The sequence below is a fragment of the Fonsecaea nubica genome, assembly GCF_001646965.1.
Source record: "Fonsecaea nubica strain CBS 269.64 chromosome Unknown Scaff15, whole genome shotgun sequence".
In the NCBI taxonomy this organism is placed as follows: Eukaryota; Fungi; Ascomycota; class Eurotiomycetes; order Chaetothyriales; family Herpotrichiellaceae; genus Fonsecaea; species Fonsecaea nubica.
Window position 1 is genome coordinate 183,950 of NW_019173688.1, and position 18,074 is coordinate 202,023.

Sequence of the window (18,074 nt, forward strand, 5' to 3'; positions counted from 1 at the left end):
CGACCCTGAATGGCTGGATACGCCCCTCCCTCAACCTTGATTCGAGGCGGGCATGGAATTGTTCCTTTTGCTCCGTCCTTAACACAAGGGGCGCGGATAGGCTGATGTGAAGTGGTAAGGGTGCGCCCAAGTCAGAGTGTAGGAAGCTGTGTATATCGGTTTTCGAGCCTTCATTCGTACTTCCTAATGCCAGACCTGCTTTCTGTACCACTGTATCGAGGGTCGCAAGGTCGCACTGTGATGGATACCACTCGAGGTAGACATGAGTGGGCCAATTACCTACCGCATGGGGGACTTGACGCGTGCGACCAGCGTGCAAGGAAGGGTCATCGGTCGTCGAACTTCTTACGTTGGTTGCGTAAAGCGAGTGAAAAGAACTTGGCAAGGGCGGCGGAGGAGGTTTGCGCCCACTGGACTCCCGTCCCTCTGATTCCACGCGCTCAGCTTTCCGTTTCCCACACCTTTGCTTTATAGGCTCTTTAGTTGTGCCTTGATCTTCACTTTCAGAGCTCGAATCTGGATAGTCAACAAGGACCATGGTCAAGGTTCAGCAATAGCCTGAGAAACGCACATGGCTCAAGGGCCAATGTGCCTGCCAAGCCGTGTATCGAAGCTTGATGATAGGACGAGATCTTGCGAATAGGGTTGGGAGGTTGGCCGGGGTTGAGCAGGTTCGGATCCTTGGAACCTGTGACGATCACAGGGGAGCGCTGAGCAAGCAATGTTGAGGTTTGGTGGCTTGGAGGCAGGTGGAAATGATTAACGTGGTGTGGTGACGAGGACAATGTCTCAGTTGTGCATATCGTCCACTAGTCGTTCCCGCAGGAGGATATTCACAGGTGCAAATCAGAAATTCTGCACTCGTATGACCTTCGGGACCGGCATGCCCGGAGAAACAGGGAATCTCAAGCACAAATATGTCGACTTCAGGATTGTAATATAGAGCAAATGCATAAAACCACTTCTCGACGAGGTACTCGATACAAGTGTCTTAATGCACCATGAAGAAGTCGCTGTTGAAGTTTATCCCCTTGAGCCTTAACTTTAGTGCATGACGTCGAGACACAAGCCCAATGACAGGGTGGCTTTGGTGCCTAGTGTGTCCCAAGTCCGCACCCTGGAGTCCAGACCTGTTGGCTATCAGCCCCGCCGACCTTGCGAGGGACTCTTCCTCCAGGCTGCTCTCCACCATGACATCGGTAGCAGGGTTTGTTGCCCGCCTTGCTCCGTTGTACTTCCTTTAAACCTCCAATTATACCTGACCTCGCTCAATGCGTATAGGTGGGAAGAATCCCTCTTAAGCTTTTCACTTCGTGTAAGCTGAGATAGCCGTTTTCTGATTCCTTTGTTATTCTCTATTCTTACCGCAGGACTAATTGACGAGACCTCTTTCAACCCCACGAATTTGCGCATGTGCGAGCTTGGACCATGGATACAGGCGACAAAAATTGGGTATGTGACCTATCTAGGTTCACAATAAATCAGTAGGGCGCAAGACTGACGCATTTTCTGTCCAGGCTACCAAGTACCTGCTTGATCCGTTGAATGCACCAGAACCGTCTCAAGAAGATGGTCCAGGGAACACTTTCCGACCCGGTGCGACTGTCGCTCCTGTCAAGGCTTCCCCTCAATCAAAGCAACTTATCGGAAGACGCCTCTCAAAGAACAACCCGTACCGCAAGAACTCCATTTCCAACAGCACCACAACTGAGATCAAGAGGTCTGCTTCCCTGAACAGCAATGGTTATTCTCCTATCTCGGGCAACAAAGGGCCATACCCTCCGCAATCGTATCCTTCACCACCAACCTCCGCAACCTCTCCAGGCACTCCCAACCATTATACACAGTCTCCTCAATCTCCACGGTCACCACCAACGCCTCAGTCTCCTAGTTATAGACAAGAAGCCTTTGGAGATGAAAGCCACTCGAGCCCTCATAAAGGTCATCGCCGACGCGGGAGCTCCCTCTCTGAACGCTACCCCGGGGATATGTCTCATCGGCCGCTCGATACCCTAACAAAGCAAAAGGCTGTGGCAGATCGGTCGCGCCACACAACCAGAAAACATCACATCCAGCCGGACATCATTGACAACCTTGACATGACTGGCGGTGGTGCCTATCACCATGGCGGACCATACGACGCCACGTTGTTCGCCCGCAACAACTCGTTGAACAGTCCGCTAGCGGCCGTAGCGGCTTCAAACGCAGAAGCTCTCAAGGCAACACCCAGGGAGAAGATCATGGACTCCGTCAGAGGCCACAGACCACTCGACGGAGTAGCGGCATATGCTCCAGGGAATATGGATCGCAATGGAAACGTCTACAGCTATGAAGAGGGCGACAATATGATGATCGAAGGCAGTCCGGAAGGTGGCGCATATAAACGATGGCCAGGTGTGCAATATGATCCCAGCGACGTCAAAGGCAAAGGTGAACCAAGCTACAGTTTAGAAAAGGCTCTGAAGGAGCACAAAATCTCCGACGAGGAGCAGAAAGCCAATGGCAACACCGGCATTGAAATGAAAAATCGCAACAGGAGCTCGAGCGGTCCTGTTCCACCAACTGCAGATCGATCAGGCTGGGACGACGGCCAGGGGCTCGGAAGAAGTGGAAGCATCAGCAAGAGGCTGAGTGGAGGACTGAAGAAAAGGTTTGGAAGTATCAAAAGAAGTCACCACCGGGACGACTAATTTTGGCGGAATCTCTGTTGGGCGATCATCCAGCTTTGGGTAACGAGTTGCTTTTGGCGCCAAAGGTTTGGGACGAGTAGACAGGTTATCAAGTCGGATAATGGATCCGACCCAGGCAGCAAATTGCGCAGGACAGAAATAACATTATGCCATAAACTATAGTTTGTTGTTGGAGGTTTGCTGCACTTTATAAATCGTATATCTACTGTCTACATGCTGTCTATTCGTTATATTTTCAGAACCATCTTTGGTTGATATATCGGAACCGTGATCCACAGGCGGAATTCATCCACGAATATAGACTTGAATCCTAGTTCATTGACCACGCAACGCCCCACAAGCGCTCGTGGCAAGCATCCAAGCAGCCTCTTTGCCTCTCAAGAACCGTCACAAGGTGTGAAGATCCTGGACGGGTATGAACCGTGACTTGACTCTCCCTTTGGGAGCTCCATGCCCCTAGAATTAGGATCGTCGAAGATAGTTCGTCGTTTAGGGGTGGGGTGATATCGACGCTGAAGGTTTTGGGCCTTGGGGGCCTTTTAGAACTCGATTGCGTTGTATGACGACCGGGGGTTGACTCTCCAACCTCGAGCGGGGGGCATTTGCCATTGTATCGGGAACAGGGACTGGGCACTTGACTCGAGATAAGGATCCTCCTCCCTCGAATCTCAGCAGCTGAGGCCTAGATGCATGCATCCGGGCCCCTGCACACATCCGATCAGTGACGTTGGGGAGAGGACAACCTTGCCTGCAGCATCATGACCACCACCATTTTCACAGAAGTCGTGCCAGTGATGGAAGGCAGAAGCCATGGCGCTAACCGTTGCCAGCTCGCAGTACAGCCGGGAGGACTATTGGTCCCTTCTCATGCGAGTGAGGTTCATGATCATTGCCTTGCGGCGCTTCCAAGGTCTTCCTTCGCATCATGTCTATCCCAGGATCCGGTCTCGAGGCTCCTCACGCGCTCCTCAATCCATTCGATCTTGGTATGATTCTCCTTCTTCGCAGCCTCTTGTAAATCAAACGTCTTCTTCAATTCCTCGAGCATGAACGGTTCCAGGGTACTCTTCTTTCCCACCCTGTAGTCGTACACTACCACATCTTCCAAGCACCGAGCTGCCGGACGCTGGCGTACCTCGGACATGATCAACACGTCCAGGATCAAGGAATCTGTAGACTCGTCCGGCCGATACCGAAGCTTGTGGTAGACAGAGACCCGGTCTGGCCATTTCATGGGGAATTTGAAGTCGACGGTTATGCTCTTCAGGATCAACCCGATGCCCTTGGAGGATATCAAATCTTCCCATCGTTGCTTGTGAGCCGGGTCAACGTGGCTACTGTAGTTGCGGACCCAGTTGCACCGTCCACTCTCCGCGTGGCGGACGTACATCGTGTTGTTCATGTGGCCCATGGCGTCTTGTTCGCCCCAAACGATCTTCTGCCTGTGTAAGCCCGCTCTTTTCTCCGAGGTCAGGTAGCCCTCACTGCCTGCGAGGAGCTCTCGCCAGTCTCGGGCCAGGACCTGCAGGACCTGGCCGGCCTCCTCGACCAGCTTCGGGGGGAGACCGAAGGTGATGCATCGCCCAATACGGGTTTTGGTGTCTGAGAGCCAGCGAGGGGGGAGCGCACTCTTAGATTCCTCTGTTGCGGGCCGGGGTGCGGAGGAGTAGTACCTGGACGCAGGAGAAAGGGAACTCGAGGGAACAAGTGCACGAGAGGCGCGCGAGATCGCACGCTGAACCGACATGTTAGCAGCACATCATCCCAAGTGTGTAGTCCGGACAACAAAGTGCGAGGGGGAAAGCACAGCTTATACTCGTTAACTCGGTACTTTGGAAGAAACCTATTCTGATTCGCTGCTTGCCCTTTAATCGGCTCATCGGCATTTGAGCCTGCCAAGCCATTATCCCATGCTTTGTTCTCACGTGATCGTCAACCTCCAATCATGACTCTCACCACTCGTCTCACCCTGCCTGCCTACTCAGCCTTGTCAATGCATTGACTCTTCGAATTTACAACTTCAACCTTCGCAGAGAATGATTCTGCGAAGCAAATTAGAGCAGAGCTCATTACAGTAAAGATCAGTCATCGCCTCTAGCATCGACTGGTTTGAGATACCGAGACTCTGCAAAGACATCGGGCGGGCACGACAAAGCGACACAGAATCACGCAGGTAGAAGGGTTCGAGACTGGCAGATGCGCCTTGACTGCAATCAGATTTACCTCGAACAGACAAGCACGTCACTCTCTCGTTCGACTCACCTATGACTATCCGCGCTCGGGCCGGCCAAGTGACAACTTTTACATTTATTTGCCCAATATACACAGATTCCGCTCGAAGTTTCGCAGAATGAGTCGGTCCCTACCTCCGACAATGGACCAAGATCTCACTGCTCCCTTGTAGTCCCCCTTAGCTGGACCTCGACGAAGAGTAGGGCACTTCTACTGTACTAGCGACTTCAACATATGATACGCAATTTACTCCTGTGCGAAGCCGATGTAGATTTCCCACGAGATTAGCGACAGGTAGCTGGACGTCCTCGAGGTTCCCTGACGCCCAAGAGGCACGTTTAGCCGATACTTGGGGCCAAATTTTGGTCTCTCTTATTTTGCTCAGGGAGTGCCTCAGGGAGAGCGTAGTGATGCTCAGCCAAAGGCCCAGTCAAAGATCAGGTCAAAGCGGCCTTCGCTCATCCTCTAGGATTGAAGCGTACGTGGTAGTTAGGTTTTTCGTTCTTGAGTACCGAGTAATGCAAGTAGAATGAAGGTTGTGCCCGCTCGCCCGATCTCGGCGATTTCGCTGTCCACCAATGACAATGAGCAAGGCGCCGACTCCCTACTCGATCTCCCATTCAAAGGAGTATATACTACCTCGTACATTTATCATGAACATTTCTAGAAGGGGGTCGATACATACGAGAGACCACCGGGCTTGGTCCTGATGTGATTACGATCGTGATGTCCCCTCGAGACGCAGAAGTAAGGTACAGGAGGCGAAGCAAAAGGGAAGATTCCGTTCCAATCCAATTCCTCTCTCTCTGGTGTGTGTATATTTCAACAAAACCACCCTCCGTCGACAGAAACACAGGCCCCCGTCACGAAACTCGCCTTGTCACTCAGCAGATAGACGATCGTGTCGGCAATCTCGACCGGCTGTGCCATCCTGCCGAGGGCGGTAGTCGAAAAGTCCTCTGCCGACGCCGAACCTTCGGATATCGCCATGGATTGCTTCATCAGCGGGGTGTTTGTGAAGCCCCTGGGGGCAAAAACAATCACAATCACAATCAGCGAGATGTTTCTCTTTGCGATTCTTCATGCGTAAACGGAAAAAAAAATAAGGGGGATTGGGGGATATAGAAGGGACAAACTCACGGCGCGACACAGTTGACACGGACTCCCCTCTTGCCCACCTCCTTGGCCACACACCTCGTCATGCCCAGTACCGCATGTTTACTCGCCGTGTATGCGGTCGTGTACTCCCTGCCCTGGAGACTCAGGCCACTCCCCGCGTTGACGACGGCGCCTCCTTCTCCCTGTCCCCCTTTCGCGTCTTTCCCAATGACCTTGAGCTGTGCTCGCAGGCAGTTCATCATGCCGTGCACATTGACGTCGAAGACGAAGCGCCACTGGTCGTCATCGACGTCTTCAATGCCCCCGATGTTGTGGTCCTTGGGAATCGTGCCCGCGAGGTTTGCCGCCCCGTCCAGCTTTCCGAATCTTTCCACCGTCTCGGCGATCCACGAATCGACGTCGGCGCGAGACCGCACGTCGACCTTTTTCAGAAGAATGTCTTTGTTCTCGGCCGATTCTCCTGCCTGGGAGTCGGCGCCGGCGAGCTCTGCGAGAAGGCCACTGGGTATATTAATGTCCCCGATAGAGACTTTGGCGCCGTACTTCAGTAGGAGTTTCGACGTCGCCAGACCTATTCCACTCGCGCCGCCGGAGATGGCGTAGACCCGGTCTGTGAAGAATAACTCCATAGCCATCCGGAACTTCGACAGATTCCAATAGGGATTTCCTAGGGAAAAGCAGGGAACGTGAATCTATGAGAAGAGCGGGATAATGAGTGAGAGATACCCCTCGCTATACACATTCAGATAGCACTATGAATTTGGCGAAAGTACAATCAGGCCGGCAACAGCACTGCTGGGTGTCCGGAACTTATCAAAGCCAGAGCTTCCAGAGAGCTGATGATCAGTAGGGTCTGGGGTTTTCGACAGAAGCTCGTGCAGAAAGCCTATCCTGCTTACCCTCGTCAGGGTAACATGCATGGGTATTGGTGAGGTGAGGAGAATGTTACAATACATGTTCTGCACGGGCTTCGGTATAGCTCAGTCCGATGAAGATCGTCATTAGGTGGATGGATGTGATTCTTGTTACAGCCAGCGGTCCGAATACGAAATATCGACATGGCGCCTGTGAACAAAGTATGAATTTTGACGCTACGCCCTGAAGTCACTCCGAAGCAATCAACACTCGGCTCGAAAAGCGGCTTCATGCCGCCAGATAACAAAGCTCATGATCGTCGCCCGTGAATAACATACTGAGAACCATCATCATCACCACTAACAATAGGGTGTTGTGATGGCATCGTTAACAATGTCGTTCCAACCTGTCGACACCGGACAAATTTGGTTACGGCCAAAGTGGTCGATCGTTTGGCCCAGGAATCTCCTGCCAATATCGCCATCTTCATTGAGGGCGTGCACCAGTGAAGCTCTTCCTCCTTTCATGTTCCTTTGTGATATCCGCAACAAGCTTGTCTGTCTTTTCCTTATCCTTCATCTCCCTGACTTTGGCTAGAACGACTTCTCGGAAAATTGCACTCTTTGCAGCATTGCTCAGAGGTCTCCTCTCTCCTGTTTCATTTGTGGCAAGACCTCGTCCAGGAGAAACTCCCCGGACGTGGTTCTTCACCGCTAAGCCGGCAGCATTTTGTGCGTTTGCAGGTATGTCGTTTGAGTCGGGCGAACCGGGGTCTTCTTCGTCCTGCATCTTGAGGGCGTCGATTCGGTTGGCCAGTTTGACGAGCTCGATACCGCGCTTCAACTTCATCTTCGCCAGGTATGATCGGATCTCTGGCAAGAGATCGTGATCCGAAGCCGTCTCACCAGTCAGCCAGATATGTTTGAGTGCTTCTTTACTCGTCGCCCGTCGCTTGGGTTCCGGCTGCAATAGTGTCAAGATGAATTCTTTGGCATCCTTGCTGACATCCTTCCAGTACCGCTCGTGGAAGATAATCCGACCGCTCTTGCATTCGTCCACGAGGTCCGCAAGATTCTCAGAGCGGAAAGGAGAATAGCCGCAGAGCAAAGTGTAAGTAATCACTCCCATAGACCACATGTCCACAGCCTTGCCATGACCTTGTTTGAGCATAACTTCGGGGGCGGCGTAGCCAAAAGATCCAGCCATCGAGGTGAGGACAGCACCTGGACCCTCTAGTGTTTTCGCGATACCAAAGTCGGCAAGGACAAGCTGGGAATCAGGATCTCTGGTGAGATAGAGAAGGTTTTCTGGCTTCAGATCTGTAGGAGTCGATCAGAAAGCGTTGCAGGCAAAAAGGCTTTGTTCCTACCTCGATGGACAATGTTTCGCTCATGAAGATAATCGACCGCCTCGAGGACCTGCTTAATGGTCTGCGAGGCATCTTTCTCCGTAAATTTGCCCTTGTCACAGATGCGATCGAATAGCTCTCCACCAGTGGCCAGTTGGGTCACGATGTAGAACTTGTCCTGTCTCTTGTCAGTCTCCTGCCACATTGATTGCACAGGAGTGCAAGTCTTACCCTCGACTCAAACCAGTCGACGAATTGTACAATGTGTGGATGACTCAGGGTTTGCAGCATCTGCAACTCGTCGTATACCATCTGCTCATTACCCTTGACACTCTTTTTGAGAATAATCTTCACAGCGACCTTTTCTCCGCCGACCTCCGCCTCCCGAACGATGCCATAGGTTCCTGCTCCCAGCGTCTTTCCGAAGCGGTATTTGGCTTTCTTATCGTAGCTGTCAGGCTGGCCTTGCAGCTTGTTCATCATACCAGAGACTGTTTATTGCACATCAGCCTCGACTCGCCGACAATTGAACGCATTGAGAGAACTCAGCGTTTCGGCCGAGTCCCAAGGTCCAGAGACAAGGCCAGGAGGCCTGCCACACACAATCGTCCATAATTTGTAGGAAACCAAAGATATTGAGGTGTGGTTGAGGGGGATTGCAGGGACTCACATGCGCTCATGTTTGCAACAGTTCAGGCCACGCCTGCAATGACAGTCTTGACACTCCTCCAAGGTTTAAGCGACGGAGAGACGAGGTAGGATCTTGCTATGAGCACCAGAGGAAGGACGGTATTGTATTCCCCCAGGTCTTCTCCTGTCTCGTAACGCGGTTGCAGCCACACGTAAAGGTCTTTTGAGAGACTGCGGGGTAGGCCTGGCGCGGGTGACAGCGATTGAGGTTGGTCTAGCACAGTCCCACGAGAGAGGTAGGACAAGAGTGCAGGGACGGTCAGAGCAGAAGAGAAAAATGCCTGCAGACACTTGATCTGAGTTAACAGGAAAATAAATTGTGACAAAGAGTGGAAGTTACAGGTTCGCTGGCAGAAGGTCACCCTCTTGCCTGCAACCCATTGGGGGCCATTTCGTGGCGGAGCACGAGAGGGAGCAGCTGCAAGAGGGGGCCACGAGAGCCCAGAAAGGGGAGGATTCAAGCTCCCAGCTGAGGTTCGCTAGGTGCAGCGGTGGCGGCTGTTGCAGGGTTCAGGCCTAGGCTATTCACCAATCCGGCAGCCAGAAGTCGCTGGGCTGAAAAGTCCATCTTCGGTCTATACGAGCTCCTCCATGTAGCCACTTGAGGTGTAGCGATTCTGGTATGATAGACAACACCCCCCCAAGACTGTGGAATTGTGTCACAAATGGATGGTCATGCGCCAGCACAGTATACTTATACACGCACAGAAGACCCAAAACCCCGTTGCAAGGCTTAATTACACTCTTCAGGACAGGACTTCCAGCCTTGGGTCTCACCATCAACCCCTTAGCCGCACCAGTTCTTGATCCAAAATCCTACCTCCCGCCTGCCAAAATCCTTCCATTGATCCACCTCGCCCAGCGCTTTTGATCAAGCAGCGACAAAGATCTCGAGAGCCAGAGCAAGAGGAAGGGCTTCTTTCTCCCCTATTCAACTGCCCTTGTCATAAGAGCACATTCGAATCATTTGCTGTCACTTATGACTGCAATTTATCGAGTACATTCACAACGCCAAAGGTTCAGGTCCGCCACGTAACCTCAAGATTTTCTAGCGTGATAGACCTGGTTCCATTCAGGAAATAAGGTAGTCTAGATCACGTGGATTGACTACCCAATCATCCTTAAACACTACAATTCTTTCTACATTAGGACCGCCAGGACTAGAAGTGTATCTTAGGTCATCAGGCAGACATAGGTAGGTAGGTAGGTAGCGTGAGTGAGTGAGTTGAGTGAAGTGACTCTCCCCGAAAAAGTGTGTTTTGTATCTCTGTACATCCCCCCAAACACCGGTTTCCCTTTGCTCTTTCCAAGCCTGCAATGCAACTGCAATCATCACTAAAAACTATTTTTTCTTTTATAAATCGGCCCATATGAACACAGGCAGGCAGGCATCAGTTGTTCTCCGTCCCAGTTTGGCGTGTTAGGAGGACCATAGATGGTGTTCGGGAATGGGGGTGTGCTGCCCACACTCTCTCGCACGTCAACTTAACATGTGATGCATCGCAGGATATCTCCTCGTTGCCCGTTGCCCGTTATCCGTCATCTCGTCATGATGTGGGCAAGGTTGTTGGAACAAAATAGCCGATGCAACCTTCCGGCCCCAGGATATAGACATTCGAATTCTTTACAGCTTTGGCCTTGACTGCGTTTTCTTGACGTAGGCCATCACGGCATCAACACCCGCCTGCGCGACTTCGGTGTCCTGCGCCGGCGTGCCCGTGCTGCACCCAATCGCGCCCACGACCTCGCCGTCCACGACAATCGGGATCCCGCCCGCCACATACATGAACCTGCCGTTGTTGCTGCTGTTGAGCCCAAACGCCGGACCGCCGGGCCACACGTTCTCCTTGTAGACCGAGGTCGGGGCGCGGTGACCCGCGGCGGTGAAGGCCTTGTTCATGGCGATGTCGACCGAGGTGAGTTTGGCGCCGGGCATGCGCTCAAAGTGGAGGAGATAGAGCGAGGCGTCCACGATGGCGATGTTCATCGGCATGCCGATAGCTTGGGCCTTTTCGAAGCAGGCCGCCGAGGCGAGCTTGGCCGCGTGGTGTGTGAGATGCGCGGGTCGGTGGATGGCTGCCATGGTTTTCGTTGTTGTTTGTGGAGGTAGTGTTGTGTGTGTGAGAGAGGGAGGATGGGATCGGTAAGCAGGCAAGGAAGGACCTACGTCTCAGCTATACGGAAGAATGGATCTCACAAGTACAGCAAGAGGCTGCTCAATGGTTAGGATACCAGCTTGCTCACAAGTAAACAGTCTCAGAGCTCTCGGCTAGAAGTAGAAGAGAAATAGCTCGATTCAACGTGTATCTCAGCAAACGAGCTTCAAAACACGACGATGCCAATGGTGGACGGGGTGAATTGAGGTAGCTCGCTACTCATACATGTTACTTGGTAGTACTCCGTACATAATATTGGCGGAGAAAACGGAGGAGGGGAGACGGCAACGTCAGCGAACGGATTGCTCGCCGCAGCCACCCGCAATTTGGTAGTGAGAGCTCGGGACACTTGCTTCCTAGGTAGTTTGTCGATATGCAGCCTTGTCTGGACCGTTGTTATCAGTTACGTCACTGTCAAAGCGCTTTTGTGGGGGAGCACCATCTCCGAATACTACATTGGTTACTCGGCAGGCATTCCTCATATCAGGAAAATTCATTGACAGAGTAACTAATACAACTCAGAGTCTGTATGAACAAGTGGTCACCCATCTCAAGCCCTCAGACCGTTTGCTCAACGAGGCTCATGCAGCGGGTGGGATCTGTGGTACAGCAACTCGAAGCACCGCTCTGTTTCCTTGTCCAGCCACTCAATGCCCTTTCGTGGTACTGCTCCCTGGTCTTTATAGTTGGGCCCTATCTCAAACGTCTCTCCGGACGTCGCGTCCGACCCTAGCAGCTTCTCAAAAACCCCAATAACCCCTTCGATGGGCGTCAACAATCCCTCCTTGTCCAGCTTCTCGTAAAATTCTCCGGCAGAGATATTGGTACGAACTACATTTGGGCATGCTGCGTTCATCGTGATCTTCTCTTCTGGCAAGTATTTGCCGTAGCTCCTGACCAACCCGACGACACCATGTTTGGCTGCAGTATACACAGGAATCGTGGGACAGCAGTATAGCCCGCAGACGCTGGCGACACACCCAACTGACAAACGATTAGCTCGCAACCCCCTGCAAAATGGTCAGAACACTTACTCTTGCCCCTGAACCCGTTCTTTCCTGGTTGCTGCTTCCTGAATTGTTGCACAGCCAGTGCCACAGTGTACAGAACACCCGTCAGGTCGATATCAAGGGTGGTCAGATCAGGCTGCACGAAGCCAGTCATGGAAGGGTCGTTGGGAATCCACGCGCGTTCGCCGATGCCTGCAATGGGATAGACGTAATCGATCCGGCCAAAGTCTGCCACAGCCTGACTGAAGGCTTTCACCTGCGAATTCCAGCTGGCCGCGTCGACCTGAGCACATTTGGCCATCTGAGAACCCTTGTTTAGCTCATCCACAACTTTTTGGGCTCCGTCGAGGTCTCTATCCACGATGAAAACTTTGATACTAAGTGACTGGTCAGATAATGGCCTATGGTAGGCGGTTGTGGACAAAGAACGGATGTAAATACTTGTTTTTCACTAGCATTTCCGCCACCCCTCGGCCAATGCCACTGGCTCCGCCCGTCACTATGTTTTACACATGAGTGTCAGCCTTTGTCGGAAATATGCAATGAGAGACAACCTGGTTCTTACCGAATGCAAATTCAGTCATCTTTCTGGTGAGATGAGAGTGGTCGTAGTATAATGATGACTAGGTGGATGTGGAAGATCCCCGTATTGATCGAAACACTTCCAGTTCACGTCTCTTTATGCTCGGCGCTTGGGTAGCCACCCTCTCCATCAAGCAGCATCGCCAACAAGCAACCTCGGAACCACTAAACCCCAGTGAGGGGGTGAGCCATTTGTCCAGCTTTGATTATTGTCCTAAATCGGGTCCCGCCAAAGCATGATGCCACAAGGGGTCTGCTCTGTCCAACTGGCGAGCTAGGTTGCAGGCGGGGCGGGGGTGCATTATGTGCATCGGAGTTCATGTGCGGAGAAGTTCTGTTCATGGACGGACCTCGGTGTGGCCGGAACTGTACAGAGGCTGTTGATGGCCTGGGCAGGAAATAGAACTCAACTTGAGGTTGTCATTGTACGGCACTTTCGAAGTCGAGGTCGCATTGACTTTGCGGAATGGTCTTGTTAAGAGCCCAACTCATGTCTGACACACTCCCGCCAGGCGAGTTCTGTGGTCATGAGCGCGGTGGCCTCCTGGATTGACTCGACGGGATACAGGTATGTGTGTCTTCAGCAGGCAGTTTTGGACCTGGATAAGCCACTGACAGTTCTGCTTCAGGAAGAGTTGCAAGCGTAAGCTCAAGTTCTGAAGATGTTGATTGTGTTTTGTGAGGAGAAGCTGCGAACTATTATCTGACTAACTAACGGATCGCGCCTTCCGTGACAGAGAGACGTTGGCTATGGAGGCGTGGAAGATGGCCCTACGTCACCAGGGGTTACGATTCCCCGTACAACGGCTAGTACTCTCTGTACGGTGAAACAGACCGCACTCATGCGCTGCTGACCTCCATGCCTCTTTGGTTCTTTGCCATAGGCTTTACTATCTTTGCTTCTGCTCGACGATTCATAATCTGTCCCTTATTTCGCCCATGGGGCTCTTCGGAATCCAGCTTGCGAGTTCTCACACCTTGAAATACTATCGGATTTTCGCCCACACTGCCTGAAATCTCGTAAGGTCATCTGGTCAATGTCAAGGACAGAATGAAATCGAGAAGCCATTTGCAAAGGCCAGTCTAAGCAATTTATTTCTTCTACTTCTTCATTTTTCCAGTTCTTCGGAGCCGCGGATAGGAGGGACAGCAATCAAGAAATACCATCGTCGTCAGAGAGGTTCAAAGAAAGAATACTCACCGTGACATCCGCCAAATATCTACAATAGACATTTCTCTTTGGCTGTTGAACAGTGCAATGTCATCCACAGCCACCTACTCCTCGATCTTCCACCCCTACCTTTCCCCTTCCTTGTCCGCTCTTCTTGCCCACCTCCCTCCATCCACCCCTCTGGACACGTTGAGCCGGACGGCTCCGACGCGCCTCCAACGCACCGCCCTCTCCAACATCGGTCTGATAGAGCTCGTCTCTGCGACCGATTTCTCGGCGTTGTATGACTCGCTCTACACCCACAGTTTCCCCCGCGTGACCGAGCGGGAGCGGTCAGATCTGATCGTCGAGCGCCTTGCGGCTCAAGCGGAGGGCGAGAGGAAAGGTCTGGCGCCTTATCGAATCGTCGGGATCAGAGACCACCAGGGGGAGGCGATCGGGGCCGCGCAATTCAGTGTCCTCCCGGTTCCGCCCCGGAAAGGAACCAAGAGCACGATCGGTAATGGTGCCGACAATGGAGACCCTGTCACCAACGACAGCGACGACGACAGCTTAGGCAAAGGGTCGAAATACGCCGTGCCGTACCTGCAATACATCTACGTCCGTCGTCAGAACCGCCGCCAAGACATGTCCGAAGTCCTGCACACGATGGTCCTCGCCGTTGCCGCCGCGGACGCCGCCCTGATGGACGCCGAGGACCGAGATCTTTCTAGCACTTCGTCCGGTGCGGTGCCCCCGGTCACGCGAAGCGTGCCCTTCACTCTCTTCGAGACCGAGCCGCCAGACCACGGTGACGACCACGCCAGCAGAGCGTACGCACTGGAGCGGTCCAAGATCCATACCTCGACGGGCGGCATGGCGCTCGTGCTGCGTCGACCCCGCGGGCGTTCTTCCGCCTCCGGTCGCGACGACGACGACGGCCACCACCACCAGGAAGAAGAAGACGAGATCCTCAGCGCCCACGTCCAGCCGGGCCTGGAACCGCTCGACCCGCCCCTGACGCTCGTCTGGATCATCCGCCCCGCACCCACTGCCACACCGGGCCAGGACTACGACCTCACGAGTCTCGGCAAGGCCCTCGTCGCGGCCTACTACCAGAGCTTGAGGGACGAAGGGTTTCCTGAGGCCAACATCGCGCTCGCCGAACGCATGGTGGAACAGAGGTGCAAGGACAGCATCTTCCAATTGATGCCCTTGGGCGACGTGAGGGACTTTGGTGCGGATAATAGGGAATTTAGAGATTAAAAACTAGGAGAGTAAAATTGACATGCATGCTCCATAGTGAAATTGCATTGTTGACTATTCAATAATAAGCCCTGCATTCTTTGACATTCTTGAGGCCCTGAATAGAGGAAACCAGCTTCATCCGCAAGCTTAGGAAAACGAGGGGCAATACAGCGAGAGTGACCAGATCAACCATTGATCAGATGATAGAAACCCGAGATAGCATTCTGTGTAAAAGGGCAAGGCAAAAATCACAAAAACATGACCAACGCCGACATGTCTCAGTCCGGCGCTCTAGGCCGTCCGTCAACGGACTAGGAGAGCCGCCACCTTCCCAGCCTCCCCTGGCGGTGGATTGAGATATCCGCCCGCTCAGTGTCCGGATGGTGACTTCCTCCTCGATGGACGTCTGCTGTAAAGATCCCCACCATTGTATGGGATTCCCAGCGACGTCAGAATGTTGACGGCAGCAGTTTCACCAGTGGCAAATGCACCATGCACACATCCATTTCCAGTCCGCGTGCAGTGCTCGCCGGCAAACTGCAGCTTGCTTTCCTTGTTGTTCTCTACTGCATTGAACCAAATTTCCGGGTCATCTCCGGTTTTGTCGGCAGTATATGTACCGAAGCCAGCAAAAGGATCCTGAGTCCAGTGTGTCGTTTCCAGATTCACAACGGGAGGCAGTTTTTTGTAAGGCTCGGTGCGGAAAAGCTTGAAGAGTGGTTCGAAAAAGGCATAGATTTCAGTCTCTGAAGTCATGGCTTCGATTCGCTGAGTGAGAGGCTCAACAATCTGGACGGACAGCTCTTTAGTACCGCTCATGATCCAGTTATTGCTCGTAACAGTCATGTAGGAGAAGATGGAATCCTCGTCGAAAGCGTCGGTCGTTGGCTCAGGGTAGTAGATGAATTGGTCGTTGTCTTTGGGCCAAAACACCGATTCGAACTCGACAAATATCTTGCCGAGTGCTCCGTAGCCGAGTTTTTCAATTCCAAGTGACAGTTGCTTTGGTAACGCTGGGTTGAAATCCACAAGTTCATGTTTCAGAACGCCAAGTGGAAGGGTGCACACGACAGCATCGGCGGCAAAAGGAGTGAGACCGCCATCAGGAGTGGTGGCATGGAGCACGCAGGGACTCTGTGTGTCGTCATCATTCCAATCAATCTTCGTGACCTGGTGTCCGAGTCGAATGATTCCCGGATCACGGAGATTAGAAGCTGTCCAATCGATAATGGTGTCGTAACCTCCTTTCATGTAAAGATTCCTTTCGGTTGCAAAGTAGGCAAGATGTTTAGAAGACGCTTGTTCGAGGCTAGTACCGATCCAAGCTTCCACCTCACGAGCAGCTTGAGGCGCCCAGAGGCGTTCATCCTCGCTGACTAGGGGATGATCGCTTAGCCATTCCCTGATGAAGGTCAGGGCAGGTTTGTCTTCGGCGTCGGGGTTTTCCTCGTAGTACCAGGCACAGAAGTCGGCGAATTCGTCGGCGACCTTTTTAGCCTTGAACTGGGAGCCGAGACGACCGTCTCTAGTATAGTAGAGGGGGGTGCCGTCATCATAATAATGCTCAATACTGAGCTGACCAATGAGGCGGACGAGTTTGTTGTTGGCGGTTTCGTGCATCCAAGCGGCACCTAGAAACAAGTGTGAGTAGAAGTGGACGACAGGGGAAACAACCCCACAATGGTCGTGGCCCAACAATGAGCGCTCTTAACGACATCATGTCAAACGCCTACGGCGATTGTCAGTATTGCCTGCTGGTAATATTTACCAATGTCTCTTGGAGCGTGCCCAGCCTTCCTACTCGTGTAAATGCGTCCGCCGATCCGATCAGGACGGGCTTCGAGGACCACGACTTGGACACCATGGGTTCGCAAGACAGAGGCAGCACGAAGACCGGCGATGCCGGCACCGACTACGATCACTTTCTTCGGGGCGGGTGTTCCATCTTGTGCAGATGTTCCTCGTTTCTCTTGACTCACAACGTCCTGAACTGCATGTTCAGGTCCTTCCGGGTTTAGACCATCCTCCAACTCTTTGATAGCGGCAGGTGAAGGGAGAAGCCGATGAGCGAGTTGCAGGATGGTCGAAGGACTACTGGACTCCTTTGGTTTATGGGCGGTAATCTGAGCGATGTGGAAATGTTGAGCCATTCTGAGTTGGCAAGTCGACATTCAGTTACGTGCAATATTAGCGACGATGTCGACGGGGGGTGTGCACTGGGCAACGAGGCTGCGTCTGAGCCGATACGGAGAAAGTGAGCAGGATGATAGGTGAAGCGAAGAAGGAAGGGAAAGGAGGACGAGGTCGAAAGGCAAATATGATGATGTAGGGAGACGCAAGCAAGGGATGGAACGTGGGGACCTAAAAAATGGTGGCCAGCCAACTAGAGATTTTTAGGGAATCGTAACCGTGGCATGGGGGTATCCCGCCAATGATGCTGGAATTTTAGGAGGGGTCACCGGGTAAAGGTCCCAGGATTAGAGCCCAGGTGACGCTGGGTGAGGACTTGCTTATCGGACAAGCCCACAGGACAATAATCCTCGCCTATTGTTATGGGGCCCGGGCCTCAGACTAGGGGCTTACCCTGGCATCCTAGGCCAAAGGGCGCATGGGCGTCACTAAAAAAAATCAAGATTTGTTCAAGCTCTATCGGAGCCCTCCCCAGCCATCCGCCCTTGGCTTGCGCTCTGCTTATTATTCTGAGTTTAACCCGCAACTGTACTTGGTAGAATGCAATTTGACACGAGAAGAAGCTCCTTCGAATTCAGTCTTGGGGCCCTGATAACCCCGGCCTAAGACCATTCTCATTTGCGGTCCGTCTTCTGGTATACGCTTACTCGCCGTCTTGCCACTGATAAGCTTTGATCACCGGCGACTGGCCCTCCCGCCTCTTTGCGGGGGTGGTGGCATCGTCCTTGTGTGGACGAGACGAACCCTTGCCCGCACTCGATGGAGGACGAGGATGGCGTCTCTTAGGGCACACACCATCACGAT

The 18,074-nt window shown here is 52.8% G+C and overlaps 8 protein-coding genes across 8 annotated transcripts; 2 read left to right on the forward strand and 6 right to left on the reverse strand.

Annotated features, from left to right (window-relative positions):
* Nucleotides 1–1,428: 1,428 nt before the first annotated feature.
* Nucleotides 1,429–2,690, forward strand: AYO20_03263 (hypothetical protein; the record flags this gene model as incomplete). Its single annotated transcript, XM_022641566.1, has 2 exons — nt 1,429–1,452; nt 1,518–2,690. The coding sequence occupies 2 exons, from the start codon at nt 1,429–1,431 to the stop codon at nt 2,688–2,690; spliced, it is 1,197 nt and encodes a 398-aa protein (XP_022502426.1).
* An 886-nt stretch (nt 2,691–3,576) lies between these two features.
* AYO20_03264 (hypothetical protein) lies at nt 3,577–4,437 on the reverse strand (the record flags this gene model as incomplete). The annotated part of the gene is made up of 1 exon (XM_022641567.1): nt 3,577–4,437. One exon carries the CDS (start codon nt 4,435–4,437, stop codon nt 3,577–3,579), a length of 861 nt encoding a protein of 286 aa, XP_022502427.1.
* Nucleotides 4,438–5,744: 1,307 nt separating this feature from the next.
* Nucleotides 5,745–6,676, reverse strand: AYO20_03265 (hypothetical protein; the record flags this gene model as incomplete). The annotated part of the gene is made up of 2 exons (XM_022641568.1): nt 5,745–5,946; nt 6,063–6,676. 2 exons carry the CDS (start codon nt 6,674–6,676, stop codon nt 5,745–5,747), a joined length of 816 nt encoding a protein of 271 aa, XP_022502428.1.
* Nucleotides 6,677–7,382: 706 nt separating this feature from the next.
* On the reverse strand, nt 7,383–8,924 carry AYO20_03266 (calcium/calmodulin-dependent protein kinase; the record flags this gene model as incomplete). Its single annotated transcript, XM_022641569.1, has 4 exons — nt 7,383–8,215; nt 8,266–8,422; nt 8,476–8,735; nt 8,915–8,924. The coding sequence occupies 4 exons, from the start codon at nt 8,922–8,924 to the stop codon at nt 7,383–7,385; spliced, it is 1,260 nt and encodes a 419-aa protein (XP_022502429.1).
* A 1,634-nt stretch (nt 8,925–10,558) lies between these two features.
* On the reverse strand, nt 10,559–11,017 carry AYO20_03267 (hypothetical protein; the record flags this gene model as incomplete). The annotated part of the gene is made up of 1 exon (XM_022641570.1): nt 10,559–11,017. The coding sequence occupies one exon, from the start codon at nt 11,015–11,017 to the stop codon at nt 10,559–10,561; it is 459 nt and encodes a 152-aa protein (XP_022502430.1).
* A 644-nt stretch (nt 11,018–11,661) lies between these two features.
* On the reverse strand, nt 11,662–12,401 carry AYO20_03268 (hypothetical protein; the record flags this gene model as incomplete). The annotated part of the gene is made up of 2 exons (XM_022641571.1): nt 11,662–12,074; nt 12,125–12,401. The coding sequence occupies 2 exons, from the start codon at nt 12,399–12,401 to the stop codon at nt 11,662–11,664; spliced, it is 690 nt and encodes a 229-aa protein (XP_022502431.1).
* Nucleotides 12,402–13,940: 1,539 nt separating this feature from the next.
* On the forward strand, nt 13,941–15,098 carry AYO20_03269 (hypothetical protein; the record flags this gene model as incomplete). The annotated part of the gene is made up of 1 exon (XM_022641572.1): nt 13,941–15,098. One exon carries the CDS (start codon nt 13,941–13,943, stop codon nt 15,096–15,098), a length of 1,158 nt encoding a protein of 385 aa, XP_022502432.1.
* Nucleotides 15,099–15,449: 351 nt separating this feature from the next.
* On the reverse strand, nt 15,450–17,230 carry AYO20_03270 (hypothetical protein; the record flags this gene model as incomplete). Its single annotated transcript, XM_022641573.1, has 2 exons — nt 15,450–16,711; nt 16,849–17,230. The coding sequence occupies 2 exons, from the start codon at nt 17,228–17,230 to the stop codon at nt 15,450–15,452; spliced, it is 1,644 nt and encodes a 547-aa protein (XP_022502433.1).
* Nucleotides 17,231–18,074: the final 844 nt, after the last annotated feature.